The sequence below is a fragment of the Nicotiana tabacum genome, chromosome 18 (genome assembly GCF_000715075.1).
Source record: "Nicotiana tabacum cultivar K326 chromosome 18, ASM71507v2, whole genome shotgun sequence".
NCBI classification, from domain to species: domain Eukaryota; kingdom Viridiplantae; phylum Streptophyta; class Magnoliopsida; order Solanales; family Solanaceae; genus Nicotiana; species Nicotiana tabacum.
Window position 1 is genome coordinate 43,166,776 of NC_134097.1, and position 26,383 is coordinate 43,193,158.

The following is a 26,383-nucleotide window of genomic DNA, read 5'->3' on the forward strand; positions in this document are numbered from 1 at the left end:
CGGCGAGGCATCGAATTAGATCCGTCAAAGATCAAGGCTATCCAGGAATTACCACCGCCAAGGAACAAGACCGAGGTGATGAGTCTATTAGGGAGGCTGAACTACATCAGCAAGTTTATTGCTCAACTCATGACAACTTGTGAGCCCATATTCAAGTTGCTAAAGAAGGATGTTGCAGTCAAGTGGGCTGACAAGTGTCAGGAAGCGTTTGATAAGATAAAGGGGTACTTGTCAAATCTACTAGTGTTGGTCCTGCTAGAACTAGGGAGACCTTTGATTCTTTATTTGACAGTCTTGGATAATTCATTTGGATGTGTATTGGGTCAGCATGACATCACCAGCAGGAAAGAGCAAGCCATCTACTATCTCAGCAAGAAATTCACATCTTATGAGGTTAAGCATACTCCCCTTGAGAGGACATGCTGTGCCCTGACTTGGGTAGCACAGAAGTTGAAACATTACTTGTCGTCCTACACTACTTACCTTATTTCTCGCCTAGATCCTCTAAAGTATATCTTTCAAAATCCCATGACCACGGGAAGGCTTGCAAAGTGGCAGATCTTGCTCACAGAGTTTGACCTTGTATATGTGACTCGGACGGTGATGAAAGCCCAAGCTTTGGCTGATCACTTGGCCGAGAACCCGGTGGACGAAGAATATGAACCGTTGAAGACTTATTTTCCTAATGAACAGGTAATGCACATTAACGAGGTCGAGAAGGAGGAAAAGCCCGATTGGAAACTCTTCTTTGATGGGGATACTAACATGAAAGGTGTTGGGATATGACCTATACTCATTTCTGAAATAGGGCATCACTACCCTGTTACGGCTCAGCTTCATTTTTATTGTACCAAAAACATGGTTGAGTACGAGGCATGCATTTTAGGTTTAAGGCTAGCTGTAGACATGGGAATCTAGGAAGTCTTGGTTTTGGGAGACTCGGACCTTCCGGTGCACCAGATTCAAGGAGAATGGGAGACGGGGGATTTAAAGCTTATACCGTATCGACAATGCCTGCATGATCTTTGTCAACAGTTTCGATCAATAGAATTTAGGCAAATTTCAAGGGTCCATAATGAGGTTGTCGATGCTTTGGCCACCTTGGCATCGATGTTACATCATCTAGTTAAGGCTTATGTCGACCCTTTGCATATTCAGGTCCGTGATCAACATGCTAACTGTTACATGGTGGAAGAAGAACTTGACGGTGAGCCTTGGTTCCACAATATTAGGGAGTATATCAGGTCGGGAGTGTATCCAGTACAAGCCACAGGTGATCAAAAACGAATAATTCGTCATTTGGCAAGTGGATTTTTCTTCAGTAGAGGAGTTTTGTACAAAAGGATTCCAAGTCTTGGATTGTTAAGATGCATAGATGCTAGACAGGCCACGGCTATCATGACCGAAGTACATTCCAAAGTCTGCGGACCACATATGAATGGGTATGTTCTGGCAAATAAAATTCTCCGAGCAGGTTATTACTGGCTCACCATGGAGCAAGATTGTATCAGTTTTGTGCGCAAGTGTTATCAATGTCAAGTACACAGAGATTTGATTCATCCTTCGCCATCTGAATTGCACACAATGTCTGCATGATGGCCCTTTGTTGCTTGGGGTATGGATGTCATTGGACCAATTGAGCCAGCAGCATCCATTGGACACAGATTCATTCTGGTGGCCATTGACTATTTCACTAAGTGGGTTGAAGTTAAAACTTTCAATCTTGACCAAGAAGGCAGTGGTCGACTTTGTTCATTCAAATATCATTTGTCAGTTCGGGATTCTAAAGGTGATCATCACAGATAATGGTGCTAATCTTAACAGCCATCTGATGAAAGAAGTGTGTCAACAGTTTAAGATTACACATCGCAATTCCACCACATACCGCCCCAAGGCAAATGGAGCAGTCGATGCAACCAACAAGAACATAAAGAAGATACTTCGGAAAATGGTGTAGGGTTCCAGGCAATGGCATGAAAAGTTGCCCTTTGTGTTGTTGGGTTATCGCACTATAGTTCGCACTTCAGTAGGGGAAACTCCTTATTTATCGGTATATGGCACATAAGCAGTGATACTCGCGGAGGTTGAAATTCCATCCCTTCTGATCGTTGCTGAAGCCAAAATTGATGATGATGATTGGGTCAAAACCCGTCTGGAGCAACTGAGTTTGATTGATGAGAAAAAATTGGTAGCAGTATGCCATGGCTAGTTGTATCAAAAGAGAATGTCAAGAGCATACAACAAGAAGGTGCGTCCCCGGAAATGTGAAGTGGGTCAGCAAGTATTGAAACGTATCCTTCCATATCCGGCTGAAGCAAAAGGCAAGTTCGCCCCAAATTGGTAGGGGTCGTTCATCGTAACGAGAGTGTTGTCCAATGGTGCTTTGCATTTAACAGATATAGAAGGCAAATGTGTAGATATGGCTATCAATTCTGATGCAGTTAAAAGATATTATGTATGATTTCTTTGGTTTAAATTGTGTTTTTTGTACTTGACATGTTTTGAAGATTGGAATGACGAAGGCATTTTGTTCTGCTATCTAAACACTTTATCCTTTGTTACTCCTTTGAGCCTTATTTATTTCCTTTCATACCCCTCTTTTGGAATCAGTAGCAAAGTTCAGAAACACGAGCGCAAAAGATAAGTAAAGAAAAAGAGAGAAAAAGCGAAAGAAAAGAATGAATAAAAGTGAAAAAAAAAGAAGAGTAAAAAAACCAAAACAACAAAAAGGGAAAAAGAAAAAAAAGAAAATAAGAGAAAGAAAGGAAAAGAGAAGTAACAACAACAAAGTAATTCCTATGTCATGAACTACGTTCGACCTGATTCCTTCTAAGGATACGCAGGCAGCCTCACGGTTCGGTCCTATCAAAATAAAAATCCAAAAAGTCCCCAAGCAAAGAAACTGGGGCAGAAAGTTGTGGTTGTTGTAAGAAATCTAATTCCAAAAGTTGTAATTTTGAACCCATTCAAGTTGTTTTGAGCCTTTGTGATACCCTTTTCTTTCTAACCCTATCCAAAAGCCCGCATCACGGTCCAAAGAAAGACCTTCCGACCAGTCTTCGAGAGATGTCGAATCGAGCAAGTAGAGGTGACTCATATCAGGGGCAACACTCAGTTCTGAGCAAGAAAATGAAAAATGAGAGAGTCTTATTAGTGAAAACTCTTACGGGCACCGTAAGGTGATGGGAAGCTGAAAGAAATTAAAATGAGAGAGTCTTATTGGTGAAAACCCTTCAGGGCACCGTAAGGCGACAGTGAGTTGAGAGAGGAACAAATGAGAGATGTTTGTTGGTGAAAACCCTTCAGGGCATCGCAGGCCGAACATGGTCAGTGATTTGGTGAAGAAATTGGGTTTTGGGGATCTCAGGGCATAAAGTATGACAACTGAAAGGTGATTGGTTGAATAGGCTGGACTGATTAATCTAAAATTCATGTCATGACCATTGGTGCTAGCCGTTCCACTCAGATAAGTTTCTTTCCTTTTTCCTCCTCAAATAATCATCCAGTTTTGGATTAACTTCTTTATTCCTAACTCTCGAGGTCATTGCATTTCATTTCTTTTGGGTTTATTTCTCTAAGATTTTTCCAATGTCAGCTTTGTTTGAGCAAGTGAGAAGGGATTTCAAAGCTTACTACCAACTTCCAAAATTGCACAAAGCAAAGTGCAGGCAAAGCATACCAGAGATAGCATGATGTAAAGTGGGAAATAAGATGTCAGTGAAAGTTCCATTGGTCGAATGATTTAGTAATCTTGTGGGAGACACAGAGGTTCAGGTAGAAAGGTCAGAAATGTAAAACAACGGTTTGGGTGTAGAGCACTCGGGCCATCCAAGGTCCTGCGTTGAGAGTCAGTCAAAAAGTCAAACAGTTCTTGGCCAATTCAAGGCAATCAGTCAAAGCAAAGCATAGCAGCGGAGAGACCACCTTCATCAAGAGTGCCACAAACTAACCACCACATTTTAAACTAACAAGATTTTTCTTTGATTTGAAACAGGGGTAGAAAATTCTGTTTGTTTCGGAGAAACCTTCTGTAAAGAAAGCAAGTACCAGACAGGTTCGACCGTAAATCCTCAGGACCCTCCTGGACAATGCGACCTAGTTTAAATTCAAAACATTCCTGTGTAACAAGATCTAGCATAAGCTTTACCTTGAGGAAATATAAGTTGGCTTTGAAGTTTTCATTCTTAGGATAGGGTTCAATTAGAATTTTTCAAGACCTTCCTGGATAATGTGATCTAGTTTTAGGACCTTCATAGATAACAAGATTTAGCGGAAGTCATACCTTTAAGAAATATCATTTAGCTTAAAAATCTGCTAGTTAACTAGGAATCTTCAGGACCCTCTTAAATAATGGGACTTAGCTTTAAGACCTCCATTAGATAACAAGATTTAGAGTAAGCTCTGCCGTAGGGAAATAATTTAGCCTTAAAGTTGTCACTCTTAAGATGAGATTTGATTTTAATTTTCAGGACCCTCCTGGATAATGGGATCTTATTCTTGAATTCTTAGAAATATTGGGTAACATGATTCAATTAACATTCACAGATGTGCTCGGCTACTAAACTGGGGCAGAAATTTTCTTTGTTTTGTCTATTTTATTGTAATCAGGCGGCCCCTCGAGAGCAAGGGAAAACAACACGAGTTTCGAGAATAGAAAGCAGTCTAGGGTCAAGCAATTAGGCACCCACCTGTATAAATAAGGGAAGGCAGTTCAAAGGAAAAGCAGTCAAAAAAGGAAGCAATTCAATTATCGGTAATCAGGAGCCCACCTGAAGAACAAAGGGAGCAGTAATTCAAGTGTCGGTAATCAGGAGCCCACCTGAAGAATAAAGGGAGAAGCAATTCAAGCGTCGGTAATCAGGAGCCCACCTAAAGAACAAAGGGAGAGCGATTCAAGTATTGGTAATCAGGAGCCCACCTGGAGAACAAAGGGAGAGCAATTCAAGTGTTGGTAATCAGGAGCCCACCTGGAGAACAAAGGAAAAACAATTCAAGTGTCAGTAATCAGGAGCCCACCTGAAGAACAAAGGGAGAGCGATTCAAGTATTGGTAATCAGGAGCCCACCTGGAGAACAAAGGGAGAGCATTTCAAGTGTTGTTAATCAGGAGCTCACCTGGAAAACAAAGGGAGAAGCAGTTCAAGCGTCGGTAATTAGGAGTCCACCTGAAGAACAAAGGGAGCAATAATTCAAGTATCGGTAATCAGGACCTCACCTGAAGAACAAAGGGAGAAGTAATTCAAGCGTCAGTAATCAAGATCCCACCTAGAGAACAAAGGGAGAGCAATTCAAGTGTTGGTAATCAGGAGCCCACCTGAAAAATAAAGGGAGAAGCAGTTCAAGTGTCGGTAATTAGGAGCCCAGCTGGAGAACAAAGGGAGAGTAATTAAAGCATCGGTAATCAGGAGCCTACCTGGAGAATAAAGGGAAAGCAGTTCAAATGTTGGAAATCAGGAGCCCACCTGGAGAACAAAGGGAAAATAATTCAAGTATTGGTAATCAGGAGCCCACCTGGAGAGCAAACGGAAAGCAATTTAAATGTTGGTAATTAGGAGCCCACCTGGAGAACAAAGGAGGCAGCAATTCAAGTGTCGGTAATTAGGAACCCACCAGGAGAACAAAGGGAAAGCAGCAATGTTCAAAGGAAGACGGATCAAGTTTAGTAATCAGGCGCCCGCCTGGAGAACAAAGGAAAAGCAATTCAGAATGCAATTTAAGTCAGCAACAAAGGAATTTCACCTAGAGAGTACGAGTCAAGAGAGCAACAGGAACTGCAAGATCCAGTTTGAAGATGTAGATAGGACATTTGTAATTCGTAGATCATAATTTAGTCTAGCCTCTTTTATTTTGTCTAGGTGTAATAAGGAGTCCAGCAAGCAGTAGTAGCAACAAAAACAGTGAAATCACAGCTTCCTGGTAGTCCCAGCTACTAAAACTTTTTGAACTACACTGACCTGATTCTTTTATAGCCAAGGATATGTAGGCAACCTCGGAAGTAGGGTGCAGTCAAATCTTTCAAAAATGCTTCCCACGGAGTATTCAAATAGCAAAAATTGCTCATATCCGCTCACTTTATCTTTGCACGAAAACTCTTCGTATTTTCGAGCAAAGTGGGGCAGCTGTGAGCACGTGATTTTTGCCCTATATGATTTACTCCCATAAATTCAAGAAAATAAATTCTTCCCATTTATTTGAAATTCGTAGATTTTTCGTAGGATTCTTGTCAATTATTTGTATTTTTATGTGCATGCTTACTTTGTTAAAAATCATGAAAATGTCAAAAAATAGCATGCATGTGCATTTAAGATTTATTTTTGCATTTTGGGGGCTAATTATTAAGTTATTTATTTTATCAAAGAAATGAAGATCAAAAATTGGTTTATTTTGCATTTTAGTCTTTTAGTATCAAATTAGTAATTTATTCTTTTAATTTAGGAGTAATTAACTTTTGTAAATATTATAGCAACAACCCAGTATAATCTCACAAGTGGGGTCTGGGGAGGGTAATATGTACGCAGACCTTACCCCTACCCCGAAGGGTAGAGAGGCTGTTTCCAGGAGACCCTCGGCTCAAAACTTTTGTAAATATTATAGTAGATAATTAGTTTAACTTTACAACTTAGATTAATTTTGGAGATTAATTTAGATTTTATTTAAGTAAGAGAAAAAGAAAAGAAAAAAAGAACAAGAAAAACAAAAGGAAAAGAGGAAAAATGAAAAAGGGCTATTATTTAAACCAATTGGGCCAATGGCTAAGTCCAAACCCCACCCCAATAACCCAATTCTGCCTAACCCTTTTAACCCAAAATCTGATCCCAATTAACTCGTCCAGGTCCAACCCCAAACCCGACCCGTCCCCAAATATTAATAACACAAAAGAAGCAAACGAGCCATAAATCCCAGAACTCAGAAAAAGCGGTGCAGTTACTATTCAATCATCTCTCTCGCCCAAACCAAGCCCCAATTCAACCTGAATCCATAACGAGTGAGCCCCAATCTCCAACTCACGTCTCTCTCTTCTCTATTCATGCCATAGGTGTAACGGTTTCTGACACCAAAGATTCCCCTCCCCCTCACTCGCCCGAATTCAAGAAATAGCACGCGATTGGAAGGTTCTGAGAATGATCGTTGTATGAGTGTGAGACGTTGGATTGATTTCACTCAATCCGAGCCCCACATTCATCAGAGGTTCGTTTTCAAAAAGGGTCAATTCCGATTTAGTAAGAGGAGGATTCTAGAGTAAAAATTGGAAGGGAAAGGTTTAAGGATTTTTTGGGCTTCTCAATTTCTTCACGGAAAGCTTCTTTGAAAATTGAAAAAAAATACAAAAATATTTAGAGTATCCAATCTGATTTTGGGGATGGAAATCAACTGAGGTCTATTGAATATTCATGAGGTTCAAGTTCGTCGATTTCGTTTCTACTACTGTCCTACTGATTTGCTGCTGAACCTCGCTAGGATTTTGGAATCAAAAGGTGTATTTGCTACTTCTGCAATTATTATAAAGAATGTTTGCAATTTCAGGTTCGACTTCTTCTCCTAGGTACCTCTGCTTTAAGGTGTTCTTAAGCTATGGGGTTTGTTTATAGAATGGCGTTTTCTTTGATCAAATTGCATGTAGGAGTCGAACTTGGAATTATCATTTAGTTTTGATTCGTATTCGAAAGTGATGTTTGATACATTGTTTCTTACTGATGAATCTCTTTTCACTGGTGTGATGTGCTTGAGTACGTTCAGTCAGTAAGAGCTAGTTTGAGTGTTCGTCTTCTATTCCCTGTGTGCTGTAATTGTTATTTTGGGGTCGAGTTATCTTTTGAGTCAAGATTTCGTCGTTTTAAAATGAACAATTGCGTTCAGCTTTGTGATTGTATGGATTCCTAAAGGGTGTCACATTACTGTTAGTTTTAGGTCGACTAGTTCTCCCAATATTTGCAAAGTTTCCCTGTTATGGTTAGTTGGTTTGTTAACGTAAAGCTGCTCTTGTTTGTTGAAACTTGGAGGTTGAATCATAGGTTTGCTTGATTATGAACAAGACAGTATGAGCATGAAGTATTGCATTTGAGGTGTTATTAGTTTCTGTTCAAATAGGCTCTCACGAGAAGAATTTTGGAGTCACCTGTTCATTAGTTGATTAGCTTGAGGTATGCTAAAGTCTATCTTGTGTGCTTAAAGTGATTTAGTGTTTGACGTTGTCCTCATCATTTAAATGTTAATGACCTGTTAAGGTTCTAGTGTTTGAAGTTCTGTTGCTAAAATCATTGATGGAATAAATCAGACCCTTATCCATTTGAGTTTGGAAACAAATTTCTTGTTAATTGTTCGGCGTTGATGCGAAGGTATAAGATCTGTGATTAACACAGTTCAGTTGGTTTTCCTATAACTTGCATGTGATTCTGTGTTCATCGCACATGTTTGTGAAGGTATCAAGTGTACGTTACTGCATTTAGTCGCATTTCCAATGTCCATATCTTCTGAATTTGGGCAGTTGTCAGAATTATTAGGCTATTTAACATTTGCTCTGTTTTGCATTATTTAAGAAGCAAATCTGCCCAGTTCTTTTTAGTGCAAATTCCATACTTTTGGCTCGCGTTGGTTTTGATTAGCTGGGTAGTCGACATGTCTAGTTAAGGTTGTTTGATTTGGCAATTGTCTACCAGACCTGGTGCATTCATGTGTAATTTTCAGAAAGTGTCGTTCATCTTCCTCTCTTTGAAATGTGTTTATGATGGACGATTTGATATCTTTTCTGTTAGGGGTTTGGTTATCATCACCTTGATTTGGATTAATCAATGTTACGTATGTCGACACCCAAGCAGTTTCTTTCTCTATTTGAAGTCAGCTGATTTGTACTTAGCTTTATTTGAAAGTGAAGTTTTCCAATTATATGTTTCCAAGTAGGTACACCTGATGAGTCCCTTAAAGGTTCCTTTGGTTCAAAAGATATTGTTTAATTTATAGTCATTAGCAGGCTTGAGTAACCATGATCTGAGGCGTCTTAGGTGCTGCAATGTCGATACGCTTATCTGCAAATGTTGAGTTTGTTTGTTGGTGTCTGTAGAGTTTGTAACTACTAGTATTAAAATGTTGCCAAGCATAAAACAATGGTTTATTTGTGGAGAAATGTCCGATGCTTCGTTGAATGTTGCCTGATGAATCTCATATTTCTTTTCTGGAAGCCAAGTTTGTCATTCGACTTCATTTTTTTTCTGTCCCCAGCGTCTACTTTATTTTAATTCAGATTGTCTGCTTTCTCACTACTTGATTGTATAGACTTTACAATGTTACATAGGCTTGGTTTTATATATTAGGGACAGGTAAAATTGTTGGGACCCTTTACTATATGAACGTTGTTGTCCATGATACAACTTTTTTTATTTGTTGTTTTGGACTTTTGAACTTGAATTTCGTAGTTTTGCTTTAGGCACGTAATTAACATCACAACTACGGGTACAGTTCCTATGACGTGGTTGTGATACTTAGTTTTTTTTATTAGATATAAATAGGAGTATTAAGGTTTGCCTTAGCTAAATACAAATTCTTTTTTTCCTAAAATAAATTGAGGTGCGCCATACGCAAATAAATCCATAATGTATGGCCCTCCAATAGAACTTTCGTAGTTTGTTTCAGGCGCGTTAATTGAATAATTGTCATGGCTACGGGTACGGTTCCCGTGACGTAGTCGTGATGTTTAATTTCTAAAAATTCGGGGGTACATTTATGTGACCCGACCCCAATTTAATCTTGTTAATAAAATAACATGTTGTAGATCGTGGGTACGGTTCCCGTAACATGATTCGCAATATGTAACACTAATTTATTAAAAGCGGTTTAAAAAGAACAAAATGCACATAGGTTTCAAAGATGTTTTAAAATCAAATAAATAGGCCAATAATAATGGTTGAGCGACATTGCTAAAACCACGGAACCCGAGAATGCCTAACACCTTCTCCCGGGTTAACAGAATTCCTTACCCGAATTTTTGTAATCGCGGACTGTAAAACTGAGTCAATCTTTCCTCGATTCGGGATTTGAACCGGTGACTTGGGACACCATAAATTATCCCAAGTGGCGACTCTGATCTTAAATAATAATCCCATTTTGATTGTCACTTAAATTAGAAAAAACTCTCTAATACCCTTCCGGGGGTGTGTAAAAAGGAGGTGTGATAGGTACAGTTATGTGGTAGCAGAATCGATATATGGGCAGCAGAATCAATTATGTGGCTATCAGAATATATATATATATATATGTGTGTGTGTGTGTGTGTGTGTGTGTGTGTGTGTGTGTGTGTGTGTGTGTGTGTGTGTGTGTGGCTAGTAAAATATTTATGTGGCCAGCAGAATGATTATGCGGCCAGCAGAATAGTTTTCAAAATTTGCCCATTTTTCTGTTCGACTCCGCGACAGATCTGTGGTTCGCAGAGTGATTTTGCTGTCGCATAATTGACTGCAGAAATGCCATTTTCAGCTATAATTTACCCCTAACTCTCTAATGCATTGTACAACTCAATAGTCCATACCGTGACTCATTTTCTACAATCCTCAAACCCATTAGCCTACCTCGGCACCACGAAACCTTAAATTCCTTGGCGAAATTTTACGAGGCCTTACAGTTGCTTCAATGAATACCTTGCCTAGGATTTTGCCTTTGTTTAGACCCTTCTCTTTCAGTTTTTTCTTTTCTCTTTTTCAGCTCTTTCTTTTTCCATTTAATTTCCCACATTGGGCAGTCCTTGACCATGTGGTTTAACTTGTTATACTTGTAGTACCCATCGTATGAAGCTTTATCAATCTGCTTAGGTTTGCCATTGTTTTCTCTCTTAGATGTATTTTTTGGAGTTTTTCATGAACCTCTTAAACTTAGCAAACATTGTTAGGTCGAGATCATCACTGTCAGACCCATCTTCTTTGGATGCCTTATCCTTCCTTGGTTCTTCCTTGTGCATTTCCAGCTTTCTCATCTCATGAGTTTTTAAGTTTCCAATCAGCTCATCCGATGAGATCTTATCCAGCTCTTTTGCTTCCTGAATAGTTGTGACGTTTGATTCCCATGAAACTGGAAGAATCCTTAGAACCTTGCTAACCAACTCTTCTGAAGTGAATACCTTTCCAAATGATTTCAAATCATTTGTTATTATAGTAAATCTAGTTATCATTTCCTGGATGGGTTCAGACTACTTCATAGGGAAGAGCTCATAGTTCCTCATAATCAGTTCAATCCTTAATCTCTTCACTTGGCTTGTTCATTTATGAGCAGTTTGAAGTTTATCCCAGATCTCCTTTGCATTACAGCATGCAAATATCATGTTATACTCATCAGGACCAAGTCCACATATGAGGATTTTCTTGGCCTTTGCATTTTTCTCTATCATTTTGAAATGTGTTGCCACAAATTCAGAGGGGTCTTTGGAAACAGTTTTATTTTCCCATTTTGTTTAGTGGGAGTTAGTAGATCTCAATTCACTATAGTCCATAGTTCATAGTCTTCAGCCGTCAGAAAATCCTCCATTCTTCCTTTCCGCCAACTATAGTGTTTTCTATTGAACAAGGGTGGTCTAGTAGTTGACTGTCTTTTTGCTTCCAAGATCTCTCTAGGTGTTAACTGCGTATAAGAGAACCTGCTTTGATACTAATTGTTGATTTGAGTGCCTTTCTGAATTACTAATAAACTTGGTTCTTTACCTTACTCCTTAAGTGTAAGCGAGATAAATAGTAAAGTAAACACAATAATTTTTACTTGAAAAATCACCCGAATCAAAAGTACAAAAACTACAACCTACCACGTAGGATTTTAACTTCAACTTCACTAAACAAATGAGTCAAATGTATTGATTACAAAACTTGTGAATCAATACCCTCCAGTTCTCCTACTTCAATTATTTGACTTACAAGTTACTCTAACTTGCAAACTCAAACAATTACTTCAACTCACTTATTATGTATGACACTTGATTATAACCCGATTTTCTAAAGCATATTCACTAACTGAATCAAGAAGAACAATGACACTAGTAATCGACTTGAGTGTTGAAAATATAGTACCATGGTTGATGTGCAAAAGGATAGTCTCAGCAGTCCAAAAAGATAGTATTTAAGTTTTTTAGGCTCAGAGATCTTTTAGGAGTCGTATGCATAGTCAGGTTCTCATTTGATAGGACTCCTATAGTTCTAAGGACTCCACAAATCTTGTGACTCTTATCTATCACTTGTACAAATATATTTCTTGGACAACGACCTTATCATGTTAGCAGTCCTGTTCCAACAAACTTGGACTCGAGTAAGTTTGAGAAAACGTTACTTCCTTGTAAGAGCCTTCAACAACGACTTTGAGGACTTAATTCTTAGAGCATTTTATTAGCTATATTGAGGACCTGGTTCTTAGAGCATTTCCTCTTAACAACTTTGTTAACCAACAAAACCTCCATACTCAACAGCCATTTTATTGGCTAATTCTCAATATTGGTAGTTTCAACTTCTTTTCAACAGTGTTTTAAAAGATGCATACGACAAAACGTTTTACGTACACGAGGCGACTCTATGGAACAATTGCAATGCTACTCGGGATGGAAATGACGTTGAAGTTTTCTTTGTCAAACAGCAATGCGGCACTAATGGACTATGTGACCTTATAAATAACGAAAATATGGTTTTACTCCTCACAACAAGATTATAACTTGAATTGGTTATATTCTCAAACTTGTATGGGTTCAAATTTGAACAACCACGACCGTTGATGAGTACGACGAACGACGAGATCCTCGCGGACATTAGGAATATTCTTTCGAATATTTCCTATAACTTGTCTTTCAGGGCTCAGAAAGGTTGGGTTCCTTATATACATAGCGCGAAACAACTTTGTAAGGGCAGACACTTTGACTAATCCATAATACTTATTGTAAACTTGCTTACATAAAGGATCGAGAAGATTATTGTTGAAAGTATTTTTTTTGGTCTAAATGAGATGAAGAATTCTTATCATCCGTATTCACTTTATCTATCTTTCATTCTAGAGATTATTATACTAAGCTAAGATTTACCCCTTTATTTTCTTTGATTGATTTGTTCAAAAAGGTTCTGATATCTTTTGAGTCAAACAAAACTGTTTGAAGCAATGTACCATCTCCAAATTCAGATATAATAGAAATTTTGGAGTAACCATTTGATTTAAGTGACTATAATTATTGATCAATGAATTTCAAAGGTGTTTGACAAGTAATTCAACATTAGCTTTAAGATAGCCTGTTAAATTTAAGTTATATTTTACATGACTCTTAATTTTTTATTTTTTTTTGTTTTATCGCAAAGATTCAATGGCTAAGTGGTTATATAATTCACTGTTCTTGATTTTCTTCAACGCATACAATAATAAAATTAAATACATATAGGATAAAATACTCATTTTAGTTCCTAGTTTAACATGCAAAGCACTGGTTAGCATTTAGTGACCATAGAAGTTCTTTTTCGATGACCAGTCGATTTAGCTTATAACAATTTAATTATCTGAATTATTGCAGTGAAAAAATAAAGAGTAAAATATGTGTGTACTCTTGTTAATTAGATAAAATGATAGGCGTCAAAGGAAAAGCGGCAATTGAATGGAATGGAACTTTTTATGGAGTTTTGAATGGGAAGAAATAACATGGATCACCCATTTTTTGGGAAGTTTTAACTGTCTGGACTCCAAATAACAAGTCCTAAAATTTCTCTACTCCAGACTTCTTTTTTCCATTTCTTACAGAAATCATGGTTCTCAAATTTACACACTCAAGTCCATCTGAAAAATTCGCCAAGTTAGAGTGAATAAGAGAATAAAAAAAGGGAAACCAACTAACAAAAGAAAGAAAGCTCTCGGTGTAACATCTCTGCCTTGGCTTGAATCCAGGGCAGAGATATTTCTAATCTCTGTCTCAATTCCTGGACTCAATCCAAAATGGCGTTTCAAGATTTTGATCAAATTTCAGAGCGAAGAAAGCTCGAAAGGCAGCAAAAGATGAAGAGAAGGATCATGATCGCTGTCGTATTACTTCTCCTCATCCTCGCCGCGGTTGCTGCTGCTGTTGTCTATCTTGTTGTGTTCAAAAACAAGAGCGAGGACGCCTCCGCCAACAAATCTAATAAGAATGCTTCGACGCCCCCTTCAAAAGAACCAGAAACCCTTAAAAGTGATGCAACACCACCTCCTAAGGATGACGCAGCATCAACACCTCCTAAGGTTGCAGCACCGCCCCCTGATGACGGTGCTGTCCCTCCACCAAAGGAAGAAGGTGCTGCAGTACCGCCAGTCAAAGATGCTGCAGCCCCTTCACCACCATCTGACAATGCTCCTGCACTGTCACCACAAGAGGGTGACAATGCAGCAGCACCCGCCCTTTCACCGCAAGCTGAAGGAGCTATAGGAGCAATATGTGCAGCCACGGAATTCAATCAAACGTGCGGGGACATTCTATCAAAAGTTTTACAAACCAATGCCTCCGGGGCTCAACCCGCGGATCTTCTCAAGGCAACCATCTCTGCAGCTATTGATGAGATTGCAAAGGGCATTGATGAACTAGGCAAAATCAACAAGGATTCTCCAGAGAAATCGACAGCCTATGACGATTGTATGTCCCTACTTGCTGATGCCAAAAAGGACTTGAACAGTTCTATTTACATTCTCGATGGCGGCATTAATGATGTCGCCTCAGCAACAGCTGAACTCAACAACAAGTTAAGTGCAGCTTTAACATACCAAGACATGTGTGTGGACGGATACCCTGAAGCAGACCAGTCCACGGTACAAACTGCCTTGAAGAAAATAGGGGAACATACCATCAATTCTCTGGCTGTTGCGTCCGAATTGTCAACAACATCTCCAAAGACAAATAATAATGCTAAAAGACGTCTTCTAACAACACGATTAGGCGTTCCCACATGGATGAATCAAGGTGATCGTAGAATGTTGGAAGAAGAAGAAGGTAAAGATCCAAAGGGTATTGCAAACGCCACTGTTGCAAAAGATGGTAGTGGTGATTTTACTACCATAAATGATGCTCTAAAGGCGGTTCCAAGCTTTGAAGGAAGGTACAATCCCTTTCCAAATAGTAATAGTGGGTCTATCAAGACTAGGTGATGTATCAAAATTGTGATTTTCGTATATGATGTTGAGAATGCAGGTACTTTATTTATGTGAAAGGAGGAGTTTATGAAGAGAATGTAGTTGTGTCACAAGCCAATCTTACATTTTTTGGAGACGGATCCCAAAAGAGTATTATTACCGGGAGCAAAAACATTGTGGATGATCTGTCAACATACCAAAGTGCAACAGTTGGTAAGTATTTATCTTCCCAACAGAACAAGACTCTGATTAAAAAATCAACATAATCAAGTCATTTAAAAGTGTGATACCCTGAATTGAAATATGGTAGACAACCCGCTAAAATAAGTTACATTACACTATTGATATTAAAATTATTTGCATTTTTAGTGTATGTACATTAATTCCTTACTATTTTGGAGGTCAAATTGTTCTTTAACTAGGAACATGTTAAATAATAAAAATTATGATAGTACTTTGTCTATAGTTTTTGAACATGTACATTTAGACATTTGAGTCGTTTGGTACAATGGTGGGATATCCCATGGCGATTAGCTATCCCGCCTTCTATATGGGATAGCTAATCTCACCATTTTCGTGTAAAGTTATCTCGGGATTAAACTTTATCTCAAAATTATAATTCTTATCCCATATACAAAACGACCAAGAAAATTAGAAACACTGACCTCCAAACACAATCATTCTTTTTTGAAGGGGTGTTATTAGCTTATAGTACAACTTACAAGGTGCAACATTGGCAGCATTTTTTTTTTTGTGTGGAGATAATCAAATTAGTAAAAAAGAAATCCACCATAACCAATGAGATAATCTCTTTTGGAGCTTTGTAGCAGTTGATTATCTCTCCATACTTCCCCTCCTAATCTCTAATGAATAATAACTATAGTGCGCATTTACTTTAACAACATGTCAAGTCACTTTCTATTCATTTTTCCTCTGTCTTATGCAGTTATTTCAGGGAATGGATTTTTTGCATATAAGATAGGATTCCGAAACACAGCGGGTCCAGAAAAGTTACAAGCAGTGGCACTCCGCGTCCAAGCTGATCACACAATATTTGTGAATTGTCGCATGGAGGGTTACCAAAGCGTGATCCACGCTGCAACCCATCGACAATTCTATCGCGGCTGTTACATTACAGGCACGGTTGACATTATCTCGGGCAACGCTGCTGCTGTATTCCAGAATTGCCAATTTTACCTAAGGAAACCACTGGATGACCAAAAGAACGTCATTACTGCTCAAGGAAGGTCGAACAAGCGTCAAACCACAGGGACCGTCTTGCAAACGTGTGGCATTTTCGCGGACGATAAGCTTGAGCCTGAAAAATCGAAGGTTAAGAGTTACTTGGGTCGACCAATGAAGGAATATTCGAGGACGGTTGTAATGGAGACGGACATTACTGATGTGATTGACCCTGAAGGATGGGTAGCCTCGAACGGGGATTATGCGTTAAGCACCCTGTATTTTGCAGAGTACAGTAACAAAGGCGCTGGATCTGAAGTCGCCTCTAGAGTCAAGTGGCCTGGATATCAAGGGGCGATAGGCAAAGATGCTGCCCAGAATTACACAGTTGAATCCTTGTTACAAGGACAAACTTGGTTGAAGGATTATGATGTTCAAGTCCGTTTTGGCCTTTCCAACTGATGATCATGATCATGTCAAATTAATCTTCTTCCTCTTAAGTTCATGTCAAATTATGGTCTTCTTCATCTTAATTTAGTTTGTTCTTATCATGTTGTATGAGTTTTATAAGTAGTGAACAATATGCACCTCAGACGAAATTTTTTCTACAATATATAAGTACATAACAAAGAAGCTGTATATGATAAATAATTGTAATGAATAGTACTACTCGTTGTCTATTTCGTACAACTAAGTAAACCAAATGTAGAGATAAGTTCTTTTTTAGGAGCTGGCTTTATTTTATTTTATTTTAAAATCAGATGCGCACCTGGTATCTGTACCAAATAAAACTAATAATACACTTTATCTGACGACACAATTGCGTTGTGGCAATGGTGTGAAATCTGCAAGGAGAAAAGAAGACCTATTTCGCGATGTTTTATACTGTGGTCTGTGGTATATAAACAAAAGCCTTATCTCGCCATAGGTGTTTTGCATGAGCCAGGACCATCAGGAACAACGCTAAAGAATCATTGGATAAGCTCAATACAAATTCAAGGAATTTCTACAATCGAAGTAAGATTTGACCTTGAATTTCATGGATTAATCTAGACTCAAGGTTAACAAATACCCCGATTAGATTGGGCTGGGGTTAATGTTCAGATTATAATACTGCTGGTTGGGTAGATTATGGCATGAATTCTCTTATATGAACAAGAAGATGCGCAGTAGATTACATCTAATAGGCAAATTGTGCTATTACATTGTCTATTGATTAATTGGAAACGAGTGTAATTTTCACGATCCAAAATCAACCGTCATGAGAGCGCCTGTAGTGGAACTAGGCCAGCCATTACTCAACATCTCAATATAGTAAAACTTTGAAAATAAAGACGGAAGCAATTAATATTTAAGAAAAGTCTTTTTGAAAACAGAAAAAACCAAAATACGATACAATCCATCCCAAAACTTGGGTGTCACGAAGTACATGAGCGTCTATACCCGAATACAGCCTACTACAGTGTCTAGGGAATAAAACTGAAATACAGATATAGTGAAGGAGAGTCAAGGCATGCGAACGCCATGCATCTACCTCGATAGTCTCCGGGATCTAACTCCTCAATCAGCAGCCGCCGTGAGCAGATTGTACACGAGGTGCAGGGAGTGACGCTACTACAACCAACTCAGTAAGTAACAAGTCCAACCTTTAGACTCAAAGGTAGTGACGAACTCAGCCGGCACAGTTAATAATAGAAATAACAGTGCAAAAACGTAAGTATGCTTTCAAGTTAATAGATAGCTCAAACAGTAAAATAGATCAGATCTGAACAATATGAAGAATATAACTCTTCTATTTCTATATGCCAATGCACATGCTATATGTGATGCATCATGTTGTCAGCCTCAAGGGGCTCACACTCTCAAATGCTCAACCACTCGGCACTGTATGTGGCCCATACGGCCCAAGGAAAATCCATCCCGGAATATACACATCACTGACTATCAGTCACCCAGTCCCAAGGAAGGCCAATCCAGCCTTGTGGAGAAGATCAATATCCAAGTATCAAGTGTTTCGGACAAGATCCATGTCCATGGAAGATCCAGCCTTCAATAATATCAACCGCGCTCACTGGGGTATGTACAGACTCCGGAGGAGCTCCTTCAGCTCAAGCGCTATCATAAATCAATATAACCGTTGCGGCGTGCAGCTCGATCCCATGATTGTCACTCATAATCAGGCTCTTGGCCTCACTTAGTCATCAATCTCTCCAGTTTCACGCACGGGCTCAAAATATCATGAAAACTAGCCCGAAATAATAATATGATGTATCAATAAATAACAACTGAGACTGAGATATGATATGAAATGATTGAATGTAATTGAGTACGAAATATCAATTAAATCAGTAAGGTGATAGCTGATAAGTAGGGATTTTGACAACTTATTTGCTCTCTTTTACCTGCGTATTAGCTTAGAAATGCTTAAAGGTATTCTCGAAAACTAACGAAAAGTGCTTACTTGCAAGAATATTGGGAAACAAACCAAAGAAGTCAAAATCAACTCATAAAGGAGTCTAAAGTGAACAAGAACCAAAATAGGGCTAGTAGTGCGGACCGCACAATTCTAGTGCGGCCGCATTAGGGAGATTCAGAGAGTGGCGTTTAAGCCAGCTCAAGGAGTGCAGACTACACTAAAATTGTGTGGCCGTAGGAGATCAAGTGCGGCCGCATCCATTATTATGCGGTCCGCAGGATTGAAGAATCAGAGAGCTGGAAAGTAAAGGAGTACGGACCGCATCACTTTTGTGCGGCCGCATAATCCTAAGTGCGGCCGCACCCACTTTTATGCGGACCGCAGAAGCCTGAAGTTCCAAGCCCAAATTCCCAAGACTACGGACCGTACGATAATTGTGCGGCCACAGAAGCTCATTGTGCGGACTGCACCAAAATTATGCGGCCGCACAACCTTCGCAGGGGCATTTTTGTCAGATATTTTCAGCTTAGTATAAATATAACTTTTTGTCATTTTTAGGTCAAGTTTAGTTTGCATAGGTGCACTTGAGCCGTTTTCTTTACTTCTTTAAGTAATTTTGTGCTAGTTTGACTTCTTAACATTATATTTTCTTTGTCTAATCAATTATTATACTTTCTATCTTAATTTCTTCTTGTATTTGTTTTTTATTTTTCATAAGTAGCTAAATCTTTAGCTAGGTTGTGGCTCAACCCTAGTATGGGTACTTAATAGGTATTTAATTTTAGGGTTTGTTCGTGATTGAGTTAGTGATATTTAGCCTTGTTTATGCTTAAATTCTAGAATTAATGGTTGCAAACATTGATTCATGCCTATTTGACCTAGTCTTTACCTGAGAAAGAGAGACTAAGTTTAGTAAAGCTTGGCTAATAAGGAATTATGATGAATTCAAGAAATTGTTAGTCCCAATTAAAGGGTCAAATCTAGAGATAGTAAGACCCAACTTGAGCATATATCACTTGATTTGTGCAATACTCATTTGGGCTTGAGAAAGCCAAATTGGGCAAAATCACTCAAACTACCGAGAGGTATAGAGTGAGCAATTGTGTGTGATTGCTATAGCATGATCCTGATTAATCAAACTTTCCCTATAGTTTACAACCTCCTAGGTAGCCACCTAGGTGAAAGTCACGACCCTAGATCCTTTATTATTTGAAAAACAGCCAAAACCAAAAACATTGTCTTCTAGTTTATTATTGCAATCATTAGCTAAAAGTAGAAATAGAAACAACCAATGAATATATGAAAGTACAAATTGAGTCACATCATACAACTACTCTAGTTATATACCTAATCTCAATTCTAACTCCCCGAGAAATCGACCCCACTCGCGTTAGGTTTTATTAGTGCTTCAACCGCATTACTGCCTATAATCTTGGTGTGAGTTTGGGCGATATCAACTGCAAGAAAACGACCACTATGGGTCCTAACAGTACCGGCATAAAGCCTAAACATGATATCTAGCATGATTGATAGTTCAATTACTTTATCACATGATGAAAATACGGATATTAACAAGGTAGAATCACTATACGGTGAAATGTAATCAATCGGGTCACAATTCTCACGGTGCACGCCCGCACGCCCATCACTTGGCATGTGCATCACCTCATTACCAATCACATAATTCGGGGTCTCGAACCCTGATGATCAAGTTTGAAAGTGTTACTTACCTCAATTCGGGCAAAATTCTACTCCAAAATGCCTTTACCTATCAAATCGGCCTCCAAAAGTCCCGAATCTAGCCACAAGCAGTACAATACAATTAATATAGGCTAAAGGGATCAATTCCACAAGAAAAATACTAAATTATAGTCAAAATCCGAAATTGGCTCGAACCCAGCCCCCGGGCCCATGTCTCGAAATCCAACAAAAATTACAAAACCCGAAAGTCGATTCACTCACAAGTCTAACCATACCAAATTTATCAAAATACGGAACCAAATGACCATTCAAATCCCCAAAACTCATTCTCCAAATCCCTAGCCTCAAACCCCCCAAATTTCATCTCAACACCACACAATCTAGGTGGGAAAAACAATGGGAAAACAAAATTATTGATCAAAAACGAGTACAAGAAGCTTATCTCAATAATCCCCTTGAAAATCCTCTCCATAATCGCCTAAGTCTGAGTTCAAAATGTTTAAATGAGACTAAAATCGTGAACCTTTATTTTTAAACATTCTGCCCAGGCTTTTCGCACCTGCGACAACTTATCCCACCTGCGGAACCGCTTTTGCGGTAAAACCTCCGCTTCTGTGGAATCTACTTAACTAGCTGACTCCTCTTTTGCGAGCAGTGGACGCATCTCCGCATATCGCAGGTGCAGAAATTCCATTGCACCTGCGGATCCAACCCGTATCTCCGCCCTTCTGCCCGCTTCTGCGACCATCGCAGGTGCAGGAAAATTCAAATCCTTGGTCGCTTCTGCGGCTCTTGCCCGCTTCTGTGGGCTCGCACCTACAAGTGCCGCTCCGCAGGTGTGGTTGCAACAGTAGCAGCAACACTTTAGTTGCTTCACTAACTCAAAACCAAGTTCGTTAACCACCCGAAATCAACCCGAGGCTCTTAGGACCTCAACCAAACATACCAACAAGTCCTAAATCACGATACGAACTTAGTCAAACCCTTAAATCACCTCAAACAACATCAAAAATACGAATTACACACGGGATTCAAGCCTAATGAACTTTGAAATTTCCAAATTCCACAAACGACGCCGAAACACATAAAATCACGTCGGATTGACCTCAAATTTTGCATATAAGTCATAAATGACACCAGAACCTACTCCAACTTCCGGAAATCCAATCCAACCCCGATATCAAAAAGTCCACTCTCGGTCAAACTTTCAAAAAATTTAACTTTCGCCAATTCAAGCCTAATTCTACTATGGATCTCTAAATCACAATCCGGACATGCTCTTAAGACTAGAATCACCCAACGGAGCTAACAAAACTATCAAAATTCAAATCCGAGGTCATTTACACATAAGTCGATATCCGATTAACTTTTCCTACTTAAGCTTTAAATTAGGAGACTAAGTGTCACAATTCACTCTGAAATCTCTCAAGACCCGAACCAACTAACTCGGTAAGTCATATAATAGCTGTAGAATACAAAAAGAGCAGTAAATAGGGGAACGAGGCTACAACTCTCAAAACGACCGTCCGGATCGTTACAGTAATAAATTAACATTAACTTGATGCTTCGAATGCTAGATATTTAACATAATAAAATCCTAGATTGAATGATCATAGGACACAAAATGAATAAATATTAGTAAGGACGGACGACATACTAATTGTTTGAGTCGTGTGGAATTATGGACGGATTAAGTCTTTTCCTCTATTATCATGCCTCGTTCAGGCAGCATGAATGGGACAACAACCTCACACCTTTTAATATATATTAGGTAATAATCCAAATGAACCAAATATGTGCCTTATATAAGTTCTAGAAAAGGGGACATCACTTGGTCACGCCCAACTATGCCTTATAAAAAGGACAAAGCGGTCACTGCAAATATATTCCGGTTAATAAGTCCGGAGTCGAATCCCACACAGAATTAACCTATCAATCACAGCTATTGGACTCACAGAAATTCACGTATTCAATCTTCAGAGATATTTGATTAACAATTTGGGTGTTTATTAACTAGAGATTATGTAATAAAAATGTAGTAAATTAAGACTAGCTACAGACTGATTGTAAGCAAGAATGAGAATGGTCTAAGGTTATGATTTCCCCTATTGTCGGAATCCTTTCCGCTATGTTTGCTATAAATTTGCCTAAATCTTCTCTATCGATCATGAGTACTCTGACTGTCGTAACTCTCTTCCGAGTAGTTACAACAATATACTAGACATATTCTCCCGAATTACACTAGTTGGCCTTAGTTACAGCTCACTTAGATCGCACCCAAGGTTTCGTTATCCCTAATCCCACCTTTAAACCCGTCGTATTGATCCCTCATATACGTTAGGAGTGGTGTTGTTTAACAACTATCTAAATATACACTCTCTTCCGAGTAATGCATTAAATAGGCACAGTCGATTGAGGGTCGTTCAATCAACAACAATCACAATATAGTTGAACAAACAGAGAAAATATAAAGGCAAATCTATATTAACATAACAAGAAATTCATATTCAAAGAGGTTCCATCAAAACTCTAGATTAAATGTTTAGATACTCATGGTAAAACAAGATAAAGCCATAAAATAATTCATAATTCACAAAATAATGATGACAGGAAGAAGAATGAAAAACTTTAATGGTGTCTTGATATTCTCACACTTGTTCTTGCCTCCAATTGAGTCTAAAACAAGCTTAACCTTCACGTGGGCGAGTTTGTTGAGTTTATATAGGGTTAGGATAAGTTTCCTATGATTTACACTTTAGCCCTTAAACTTTCTTGGCCTTCCCTATATCGACCGCGATCGCGAGCCAACCGCGGTCTGACCACGGTCATTTTAGACTTTCTGTTTTTTGCCTTTATTTCACCGCGGCCCTACATTGGTTGCTTTGGACTGTTGCCCAGTTTTTCTCTGCCTTTTCTTGCTCGTTTTCATCCGGGCTCTTCTCGATTGGTCTTGTATCTATATATTTGACCCCAAAACACTCTATATCCTCCTCCTAACTCGGAGTAGCTCCTGCAAAGCATAAAACTTCAATTAGAGCATTTTGTTATCATTTAGCACTTAAAACATCAATAAAGTATGGTTAATTTAGAGCATAAATAGCATCTACATCGCATAATATAGGCTACTATCAATACCCCACACTTAAACTGTTGCTAGCTCTCTAGCAACAAAACCACACTCTATGGCCTAATCATCACTGAGTCACTTCCCTACTCCTTATACCCAGAATAATTCATATAGATAGACTACCTTAGCGTAACATCCTAACCTAAAAAGTTTCTCTCTCTAGCCAGGTAATGTCCCTAATCGGCTTTCAGTATCAGTTAGAGGTCTAGACTTACCTTCCCTTCATAAATCGCGTGCCTACTTACCACAAAAGAGACTTGTGTCATGGCCATTTTAATTCACATATTGAGGAATTCAAATATGTAAGATTTCACTCACCCTCAGAAATAAATTCGTATTCCACAAATAACGCACCATAGGCTTGCTCACAGTGTTATACTCGACTAATCGAGCTCAACTGGTCTAGAATCAAGTAGGACTTTATCTGGTTGTAGTGTTGGTTGTGGGACAGGTAGGATACATATGGGTATAGTGACTACACCTCCCTAAGCACTTCAATATATTTTTCATTTTTAAGCCCATACCTTTGTCAAATCTTCATTCCACCTTTACATCATTGAGTTAGACCCCTTGCTTCTTTAAGTACACTTACATCAAGAGTCACCACTTAGCAAGAAATTTTTTTTCTTTCATAACAATACAACTTTTTTTTCAATTCAAGTGGCTGTTAATTTTTTTTCAACACAGTGCACCTTTCTCCTTATTCCGTTAGATCCACTCAAAAGCCCAACCAACCACCCCACACTTTAATTTTTCCATAGTCATTACAATTCAAGTGCTTCTAAGATGTGATAGGGTTCAAAAAGATAGACAATTTACAACTTGGGTAAGGCTTGTAATGTGGTTGCCAAAGAAATAGGATTATAGGCTCGAAGGGGTTACTAGGATATATACAATCAGGAAGGTGAAAACATATATAGATAGGTTAAACAAGGAAATGCCTATATCACTTTCTAGACCAATTAAGACTACCATTTCGCTTTGTACACACACAAGGCAAGTTCTAGACATTAAGTGTTAGCATAGAATACACAAAGCCTCACTCACACATGGCATATGACTCAATTCAGTTAGGATCATCAGACACTCTGCTCAAGGTGCTTAAGCCAACTCAAGAACACACAATTTAAGGCTTTATTGCTAGAGTCAACTAATGAGCCTAAGTGTCGCACTAAAGCAATCTCTATTCCTACAATAAAAAAAAGAAAAATAAAAAAAACTAACTACACCCGGTTCAAATGGAAACCCTTGGAAAAGAACCGTGGTTTAAAGAAAAACTAAGGGAGAGTTGATACACTACCTAGTAGAAGAATTTTTTTTGTTCGACTTATGTCCCTTAAGAGACCCGTCGAGAGGTGTCCGTCATCGGGCCACATCGGATTTCATTAACAGCAACCAAAATCACCAAACAAATTTATACAATTGTACAACAACAACAACTGTCCCCCGCCCCACACTTAAAGATTTGGCATGTACCCATGTTAAGGAAGTTAAAGCAGAGTAAGGTAAAGGGACTTCCCTGGTGCTCAGTCCTGATCGGAGACGGTGCCAGGATCGAGGTGACACGCTTGTCCTAGCGCCCAGAGCCAGCCCATGATATTTTTCTATGACCTAGCATTTTGAGTAGCCAAAGTGTCAACTCTATCACTCAGGTCATTGACCCAAGTGCATAGGCCATCCATATCCTGTTCCAAGGTAGTCATTCGGGTACTCCGGCGAGCCTGTGATGGGCCCGCCTCATCAGCAATCTGACCCGATGGGGAGGTAGCATGCATATCTCCCTCATCATCATGAGCATCATCTGCCATAGCCTGCTCTTTCCCAACTGTGATTTTGCTAGCCTTGAATGGGGCTTTTAATGGCAACTTCCCATCTACTATGGGATTTTTAGGAACTCATAAAGCACGACATAGCTTGGTGACCAGGGAAGGGAAGTAGAACCCTTTGAGTATTTTCGGGGAGCGAATGAACATTTCATCCTGAATGATCCGGGCTACGTCAAAATCGTGGTGGTTTACGAAACAATAAATCGCCGCTACTCTTGGCCCATTAACATCTATAGTATTGTTGGATGGCAGCAAATGGATGTTGATGATTGTTAGCCAATACTTAGCTTCCCAAGTGAGAGACTGGGAGTTCAGAGGTAATTCTTGGCTTTATCCATATTGGATTCCGGCCAGCCACATAAATTGTTTGACAAATTGGTTGCCACCAGACAGGTTTTCGCTGATAATCTTGGTAATAATCCGGCTCTCCGGTGAAGACCGGCAACCTGTACACTTGGCGGATGGCCTCAAGAGACGCATCCACGGCGGTATTTCGTACCGTCACAACCCTATCAACATGGTTCGGGCAATTCGCATAAAATTCCATTACCATCAATACATTGCCCTCTTCTGGTTCATTAAAGAAGATGTCCAGCTAACGCTTCCTCAATTCTTCATAGATACTTAGGCATTCAACTCGCAAGACATGCCTATCAATGTGTACTTCAGGCAACATCTTCTTGGATGTCTTTCCATTAAACATATCTTGAGACGCTTTGGAGACAAACCGAGTGCGGTCAAATTGGCTCGAACTAGCTTGAGCTCGAGCTCTGGATGAACCTCCTGGCCTACTAGTGGAGGAACCTGTGGTACGTCTTTTCCTTGATTGATGCATTGTACCTAACAAAACAAGGGCTACTATTAGTGAGGGTTTGAGTTGTGTGAACCCTGGGTGGTTACCTAGACTTCACCACCACAATGGCCACATTAGCTATTACAGCTCAATGGGGCAATTTTACAAGCACCTAGTGTGCATAGAACTATGATTTAACACACTTATCCCATGGAAGTACAAACTCTCCCCCCAAATTAACCACAA

At 39.1% G+C, this 26,383-nt stretch overlaps 1 protein-coding gene across 4 annotated transcripts; it reads left to right on the forward strand.

The window, feature by feature from the left end:
• The first annotated feature begins 6,899 nt into the window (after positions 1–6,899).
• LOC107766901 (putative pectinesterase/pectinesterase inhibitor 13) lies at positions 6,900–16,954 on the forward strand. Of its 4 annotated transcripts, none has more exons than XM_016585790.2 (4): positions 6,900–7,523; positions 13,513–15,058; positions 15,151–15,305; positions 16,039–16,954. In XM_016585790.2, exons 2-4 carry the CDS (start codon positions 13,929–13,931, stop codon positions 16,734–16,736), a joined length of 1,983 nt encoding a protein of 660 aa, XP_016441276.1. In that variant the 5' UTR covers positions 6,900–7,523; positions 13,513–13,928; the 3' UTR covers positions 16,737–16,954. The 4 variants fall into 4 exon arrangements, with proteins under 4 accessions (XP_016441276.1, XP_075092922.1, XP_075092923.1 ...); XM_075236821.1 differs by having other exon boundaries at positions 13,557–15,058; XM_075236822.1 differs by having other exon boundaries at positions 13,737–15,058.
• The last annotated feature ends 9,429 nt before the right edge of the window (positions 16,955–26,383 follow it).

What these genes read in the sequence shown, in the direction of transcription:
- LOC107766901 (XM_016585790.2), top strand. Translation starts at nt 13,929, where the DNA reads ATGGCGTTTCAAGATTTTGATCAAATTTCAGAGCGAAGAAAGCTCGAA. An exon ending in GTTCCAAGCTTTGAAGGAAG is followed by an intron (nt 15,059 to 15,150) that starts GTACAATCCCTT and finishes TTGAGAATGCAG; the next exon opens with GTACTTTATTTATGTGAAAG. An exon ending in ATACCAAAGTGCAACAGTTG is followed by an intron (nt 15,306 to 16,038) that starts GTAAGTATTTAT and finishes TGTCTTATGCAG; the next exon opens with TTATTTCAGGGAATGGATTT.